This window comes from Formica exsecta, unplaced genomic scaffold (genome assembly GCF_003651465.1).
Source record: "Formica exsecta isolate Colony F162 unplaced genomic scaffold, ASM365146v1 scaffold368, whole genome shotgun sequence".
Taxonomy (NCBI): Eukaryota; Metazoa; Arthropoda; class Insecta; order Hymenoptera; family Formicidae; genus Formica; species Formica exsecta.
Window position 1 is genome coordinate 52,393 of NW_021850923.1, and position 7,897 is coordinate 60,289.

At 35.4% G+C, this 7,897-nt stretch overlaps 2 protein-coding genes across 8 annotated transcripts in view; both read left to right on the forward strand.

Moving 5' to 3' along the window:
• LOC115239235 overlaps positions 1-1,063 on the forward strand; it is a 4,653-nt gene extending 3,590 nt beyond the window's left edge. For all 6 annotated transcript variants that reach the window (XM_029813644.1, XM_029813649.1, XM_029813646.1 and 3 more), the window contains one exon: positions 81-1,063. In XM_029813644.1, the coding sequence (XP_029669504.1) occupies positions 81-623 (543 nt within the window). In that variant the 3' untranslated portion in view covers positions 624-1,063. The remainder of the gene's footprint in view (positions 1-80) is intronic.
• Positions 1,064-1,931: 868 nt separating this feature from the next.
• LOC115239237 (zinc finger protein 880-like) lies at positions 1,932-4,025 on the forward strand. Of its 2 annotated transcripts, none has more exons than XM_029813651.1 (4): positions 1,932-2,043; positions 2,146-2,350; positions 2,444-2,973; positions 3,127-4,025. In XM_029813651.1, exons 3-4 carry the CDS (start codon positions 2,568-2,570, stop codon positions 3,591-3,593), a joined length of 873 nt encoding a protein of 290 aa, XP_029669511.1. In that variant the 5' UTR covers positions 1,932-2,043; positions 2,146-2,350; positions 2,444-2,567; the 3' UTR covers positions 3,594-4,025. The 2 variants fall into 2 exon arrangements, with proteins under 2 accessions (XP_029669511.1, XP_029669512.1); XM_029813652.1 differs by having other exon boundaries at positions 1,941-2,043; positions 2,155-2,350.
• Positions 4,026-7,897: the final 3,872 nt, after the last annotated feature.

Consider the following 7,897-nt stretch of genomic DNA (forward strand, 5'->3'; position numbering starts at 1 on the left):
TATATATATATATGTATGTATGTATGTTAATCGGCAGTTCCTTAATTGATCGACACTTGATTGAAATTTTCTTTTGATAGCAAACGAGCCTACGGTCGATGCAGGAGTCGGGTGTGAAAACTACGGTAAGGAAGGAGATTACGGGTAACGCTAACATGGGACTGGAGGCGAACAACGATCCTTTCCGGGAAGACATCGAGCATTACCAGTCACCGAGGAGCGATCTATGCATTCACGATACCGCGGATCAGCGAAACGAAATATTGTACGATGATATAGCGCTATGGGTGGATTTCACGGCGCGACAAAGAGACATTAGCGGGAAAAGGGACGCGAACGAGGACGCGACGAAATCGACCATCAACTCCGATAAAAGATCGTGGAATCGGTTTACTGTCAACAGAAAGTCGCGAGCAAGCGATTCCGTCGAGACAAATAGACGAAGCGGCGCGAACGAGTGCGAGGAGATCGAGGATTCCTCCGAAGGAAATGGCGCGGCCAAGAGGAATACCTTTCAGAAATTGATTAGCAGGATGGAAAACTCTTTAGCCAAAGTATCCGCGAGAGGAAATCCGTCCTCCCTACCGACGGGCAAATCGAGTACAGTAAGCAATAATTCGTAAAAGTATTATCAGAATCTATGAGTATGTAAATTTAGAGAGCCTACTGCAGTTTTTCCGGCTATATACGTAAAGATGTATAGATATACATGTATAGATATATATTCATTAAATAATTTTAATAATATTTAATTATTTCCCTGTACATGCATCCTACACGCTTATCTTTGGCTATGCATAACGGAATCGAAACAGGTTTGATCAAGAAATTTAGATCATAGCTGGTGTAAAATCGAGCGTGATTCAAAAAAGGAAGCAAAAAAATTAGAATATTATTAACAAGAGCGCGACAAAATGCACATTTCTCTCTTTTTTAAGAGCGCAACAATTAAAAATAATAACAAAATAAAATAAAAGAGGATACAATAGAGAGAGAAAGTATCTCAAAAAGCGACATAGGTCTCTTGAACCGCGATATATTCTAATTTGATAGCAATTAATAAGTTGTGTGTGTGTGTGTGTGTGTGTGTGTGTGTGTGTGCGTGTGTGTGTGTGTGTGTGTGTGTGTGTGTGTGTGTGTGTGTGTGTGTGTGTGTGTGTGTGTGTGTGTGTGTGTGTGTGTGTGTGTGTGTGTGTGTGTGTGTGTGTGGTGTGTGTGCGTGCGCTGCACACTTTTACCAGACGATATAAACTCGATTCGTTGATTTACTCATAAGAAATTATCGTTTGTACATTCGTTATTCGTTTATAAGGTAAATCGACTTGTATCGGAGTTGTATATAATTTAAATAGTGATAATAAAACGGAGAATATATATTTTCTTTGACAATATTTCTGCTTTTATTATTCCTCCCGTGATTTTTTTATCGTATTTCATCTATACTACTCTTCAATGAATATATTTTGATTTTCAAAATCAAATTCTCAGACGCCAGTTTCCATTCGCTTAAAAAAAAAAAGACTATTTTTTTCAAAAAGAAGAATTGGAAACAAATACTACAAAAAATAAAACAAATATAATGTAATAGGGAGAAGAATCTCCGGTATACCCATATCCGGAATACCCACGATCTAAATTTTTATTTCAAACTTTCAAGTGGAGGAATTGAAACGTCAAGAACAAAAATCGGTATGTCATCAATGTTAACATCTTTCCTCTAATTAAATCGGTCGCTTATCTTTCGCTAGTAATCGCAAGATTTGTCAATACACGATATTAACAAAAAATGGAGAAAAATAATATTCTATTTAAAAAAAAAATGATAAAAAAAGAATTTTCTTTTATTAAAGAAAAAACACGTTCTTTTCCATCTCTACGGTAGCAGCGCAGTCTCGTTTGCGCGCTTTAGTCCCCTATCCCCTCGCGCAGCTGCGACACTGTGCAACGCAGCTGATGCGTAAAGATGGCCGGCACTGATACAAACGGATAAACTCGCAGCATTTGGTCCATACATACATATCGCACGATTGATATGAAATGAAGGTGAGAGAGTAAAGGAATTTGAAATTGAAACTGTTCTCTCATTGTATTGGCCATAATCGGTGGCTGTTTACTCGTATCACTCATTTCGCAAAATAATCGCAGATTTCGCAGATGCATCAGCGTAATTTCTATCCCGCATAAAGCGTAATCGTAGATAAGAAACATTGTCCGATCGAAGTTTACTCTCGCTAACGATTTGATCGGCGATGCCGATACATTTGTTTCGTCTGAGAAGCGACGAGATGAGCGTGATAAAAACGACGAAGCAGAATGCAGCGATCACTTCTACAATGATATTCGTCATACAGTAAGGCGCATTTTTTTCCATTGGTATTCACGTATATCATTATAGTGAGACAGTTCTTTTAACTCTTTTCTCTTTTTACTTTTTTTTTTTAAGGCGACGCTGCGGATGTTGTAGATATTACAGACAACACAGACATCGTACGTGTCATTGCGATTGGAATTAAAATTGTGTAGCGGATATATCAAGGCCTCTCTGCAACGGCTGTTTACATAATATCATGGCTTACGATTCACGTAACGTAAAATATTCACCCAACACTCATGCCCATCAGCATACTACTCGACCCAACATGACTGGATATACATACGCTGGTCATCCGCCGCAGCATTTCCAACAGACTGATGAAAATAGAAATGAGAACAACTTGTGCGGTACGAAAGAGCTCTGTCCACAAATCTCGCAGCAGTCATCCGGCACACAAACTGTGCAGAAAGTCGATGCTGCGACCATGACGGATCCTTTACAGATTGATTTTAGGCTTACTTCTGAATACTTGGCGCGTTGTTCGAGTACGTTAGGTTTACCATACGTAACTAAATACGAGGACAATAGTAATAATTCGCATAGCTGTCAAGCAGTAAGACCAAAAATTGAATTTGAGATTGAACCACAGCATATTAATGGTGAGTTATGTTATATCTTATATTAAGGCAATTTTGTCGATATCTTTTATAACAACGTGTGGCGGAATATTTGTCGAAAACAAAAGAAATAACCTTTATGTTCTTATTATGGACAATCTATCTCGTGTAACATATAATTCTTTTGCTTGCAAGGTATGTTGATTTACCATTGCCCCGAGTGCGCATACAGATTTGAAGATCGAGAAGCGCTCCACGAACATCTCGAAGATCATAAACAGAGACCACATATCTGTGATATTTGTGGGGCAAGCTTAAAACGGAAGGAGCACTTGGATCGTCACAAGCAAGGTCATAATAAGGATAGGCCTTATCAATGTAACATGTGTTGTAAAGCATTTAAACGTAACGAACACTTGGCGCGTCACATGATCACTCACTCAGGTAGCAAGAATCAAATTTGTACAGAGTGCGGCAAAGCTTTCTATAGAAAAGACCATTTGAAAAAACATTTGCAAAGTCATAATAGCGGTCGGAGCAAGCATTTAAATATATCGCAAAACAATCAGAACGATCAGCAACCGAGCGATGAGGGACTAAGTAGTTTTGCAATGATGATGAGACAGACCGGACCTCCCCCGTTTTCTATTTTACGGACTTAGTTATTATAGCTATATAATGACTGTGTAATATATATTCTTATCTCCGTCTATAAGCCAAGATCGTTTTACTACTACGCGATTATTTAATTCTGTAAGATTTAATACGAATTTAATAAGCTTTATCTAACATACTTAACTTTGCGGAATAATCGAAAATAATTGTTAATAATATAACAATCCATGTTCCTAAGGGGGAGTATATCTTATATGTACTTTGTCAATAAGTAGGCAAGATTACGATCATGTTATCAATTTTGTAATATTCTTTATAATACACTGTATGTGTAGAAGGTTGTCTCTCTATATTAAGAATGTACCTGTTGAGATTTTTTAAACTCGAATAAGTTTGCTTTAAAATTCGGAATAATCGTTATCATCAACGACCCTTTTTTACGTAGCATTATTTATTCTTTGAAAAAAAGAAAACGAAAAGTTTGGTCTTGCAAGATTGTGAATCCAATGAATGTTTTTATAAATCATATACAGGGTGAGTCATCTTAATCAACGCACGCAAATATCTCGTAAAGTAAGCAAGATGGAAAAAAATATTTTATACAAAAGTTGTAGGGTTCAGAGGGGGACACATGATGAAAATATGGACTTGACCTTGAGTCAGGAACTTGAAGGACCTTGAAGGCCAAGTCAATGTGATCGATATTTTCTTAAATGGAACCCTCCTTTTTTATTGCATATTCTTGTAGCTTATCTCGAAACATTTTTTTCCATCTTGCTTACTTTACGAGATATTTGCGTGCGTTGATTAAAATGACTCACCCTGTATATGTATAACACGAGCAGCCAGAACACAGATTATTTTATTTCTAGACTGATCGTTTTAAATAGATTTAAACTTGAATCTTGTTTCGAGATTTGCTCTTCATTTCTGTTTGTTATTCAAAGCGATATTCTCTTTGTTGCATTGAAAAGTATATAAATTTAATTAGGCGTTAGAAGACAATAGAAACAGATTATGGCATCATGAAGCGCGTTAGATCTTTATATAATATTGATAACAGTTGTAAACGAAGAAAACGATAATACCAATATACTTGGCAATACAACGCAATAACACGATTCCCAAATTTGCTAGCTGCTTTTTCTTTTGCGTTTGAAGTAAAGAAACAAGATAGTCTCCATCAAATTGGGAGACTAATTGTAGAGTAATATTGTAAAGCGCTAATATTGTAGAAATAAAAATCTGGTTTTTTTTTTTTTTTTTTTGAGGATTAAACATTTCCATCGAATATACGGTATAGAAATCTTTATGCGGCGATTAATAAAAACGCATTAATTTGCGATTGTAACGAAATTATAAAAAATGATTAGAGTATGCAATAACGAAATATAAGGACATGTTATCTCCGTGGATTCATTGATGCATATCTGTAGATATAATTTATTGTTAATTGAAAGGATGGTTTGTACCGTTTATAGTATTGTTGAAAAAAAAATTCACGTGTATCGAAATCTTGTTAATATATATAGCGACTTCTCTGTCACTCTTCGTTGCAGGCAGATTTGGAGAAAATATATTCGGACATTGTGTCCTGAAAAGGCACAAAATATACATATATAATGTCGATTCTTCCATTTCCAACGTAATAATATACCTGCATTGCGCACACGCGCGAGTCGGGCTCTACATATATTAGTTGTGCTTGTTATGAAAATTCATGGTATTTTATTGGCATTTTCTTATTATACTGTCAAGTTGCACTCTTGTACACTCACACAAACAATGCGCGGAATATAAGAGTACAATCTAAGTCCCTAAAATGAAAGAAAAAGTGGAAAGGACAGAGTGTTGTGTCATCAATCGCAGTGAGTCTTAGTTATAAATTAATAAATGATTATTATATATATAAAAATATCTACCTCGTTTATATATATAATACAGTCATTGGAAATGCAAAAACGCATATTCAAGTTGATCGACAATTTCATTCTCTCGCAAGAACGGAAAAAAGAAAATAGATAGTAACGCGCGGGATAGGGATAGAGAGAGAGTAGATTCTTTTCCGGGGGTAATATAAACCCCGAACAAATAAAAAATCTCCCAATATATGACTTTTCTTACAATTTATATACATATTTATATATATAAAGAATTGTAAGAAAAGATATACGTCACGCATTTTCGTGGATGTATATCTATGTATATATGTATATGTGTATACATAGAATGTGTGATATAACATATAGGATATATTATACATGAAGCATATTTTTTATAGATCTGAAGTATCTTAGAAACGCGCGCAAATTGCAAATCTCCATTCTCTCGCGGCTTAAGGGCTCTATTCTGTAACTTTTAACGACGTGGTTACATATCATTGCGCAGCTAAAACGTATCGGAAAACGGTTGCGCAATGATATCTATAACGACATCGTTAAAGGTTACAGAATAGGCCCCTAAGTTTATCAGCGTCTAGTACATACCTACGTCTCTCTAAATATTTTTCTCTTTTTTTGTTATATTATTCACACTCGCTCTTCCATCTTTCGTTCATTCAATTTTCTCGTCTCCCGTTCTTAAAATCGACATCAGACATTTTAAGCGTTCTATATAAAAATAAAACGTTGACATTATCAGAGGGATCGCTTAATTATACATACACTTGTCTTTTTTTAAACACATATTTATCTTGTTCTTTTGTTTCTTCTCTTTCTATATGTCCTCTCACTATGCTCATTCATCAGTTTTTGATTCACGCATGACGAATAACTCGGTTATTTTTTTGTACCTTGGAAGACTGCGGTACAAAATTTAGCTACAGAAATGGAGATAATCGGAGAATGTGAGCTTAGAAATTACATACATTTAAACGAAAAAATTATTTAAATTAGGCAAAATATGATATAGCCTTCAGTGCTATGTTAATAATTTATCACCGGAAGCCCTCGAAGTCAATTCGCGCATTTAACTGTAGAAATTTCAGCGTCTAAACATACTTTTATACAGAGAAATAAAAATAGCCTTTGAAATGAAATATAGATCTAAAGAAGACAAGAAAATTTCTAAAGATTACATTTGAAATTTTTGATTCAAAAATACAAACTAAATGGAGGCATAGACACTCCAACGTCTAGATATTATTGCACTCTAGAAGACTCGCCTAATTTAAGCGTCCAATTATAAAATTATCGTCTATCCCATCGATTTAATGGCACGATAAATATATAAATCTCACGTCATCCGGAAAAGATTTATCCCCGCGAAAAGACCATACTGGATGAGAGAAAGAATTCGAGGTCAGCCGGTTATTACAATATTTCATTCGTATATTAATTACACACGCGTCTAATCTATCCGAAGAGAAAACAAGAAGAATCTGAGCGTTTGTACTATGTCGAGGAATTTGTATGTTTTTCCATCGTCAATCGCCTGTTATAACGTATATTTGTCGAGAACTTTGTCAATTATACACATATATGTATTACGCATCACTCGTAGCACACAATGCCAAGGCGCCAGATCTGAGATAAGGGAGAAAAAAAAAACCTAAACCATAGTCTCCCCATTGAAGAGTCTTCGCATAATAGCGACGTATGTTTTGGTTCGTGCAAAATTTTCCGTTCGGATGATACTTGTACTCTGTATTCCGCGACAAATGTAGCGGATAAGGGAAAATACACAAAAGACAAGCAATTATAAAAATAAAAGGAAGAATAACGTACGTTTATCTAACTTTTTCCCGTTTTGCATAAACCAATTGATAATTACATTCGCATTTGAGGTATGTTCGCGTCTTGCGACGAGGACATGGGTCAAATTCATTTCTTTTTTCTTCGCTCTAGATTTAATACAGATAATGGAAAGTCCCAGGACACTGCGTATATAGAAAAATATGGTTTTCATTGCCATCACTGCTCCTGAGAGACTCACATTCGAGTTACATCGAGGTGTCGGGTTCTCTTTTAGACTTTTTTCCACTACCTTTTTGTTGAGTAGTCAACTTTGATGTCCAATCACAAATTTATAAAGTCGCCTTTACAATATCTCTACCGTTCAACGGTACATTCGATGCTCGGAACGAACAAATCGATGAGAACAGAGGATATATCCTTGCAAGTATAAGTACATTTGCAAAAAAAAATTATATCATATAGAACTATTCTCGTTTCGAGCAACGATTACAAAAGATTATTAAAGAGAAACGAAGCTTACTTATATTCCCTACATCAAGGAATTATTAAATTATCGTATAATTATAAAAACATAAAAAGAAAAAATCTACATATACATGATTCGTCATCAAATATAAGTCATTGCCGACTGGAAAAGTTGCTTACAGCTTTCTGGG

Excerpts from the sequence above, each read along its gene's own strand:
- LOC115239237 (XM_029813651.1), top strand. The coding sequence starts at position 2,568 with ATGGCTTACGATTCACGTAACGTAAAATATTCACCCAACACTCATGCC. Across the intron at positions 2,974-3,126 it reads TGAACCACAGCATATTAATG|GTATGTTGATTTACCATTGC; the intron begins GTGAGTTATGTT and ends TTTGCTTGCAAG.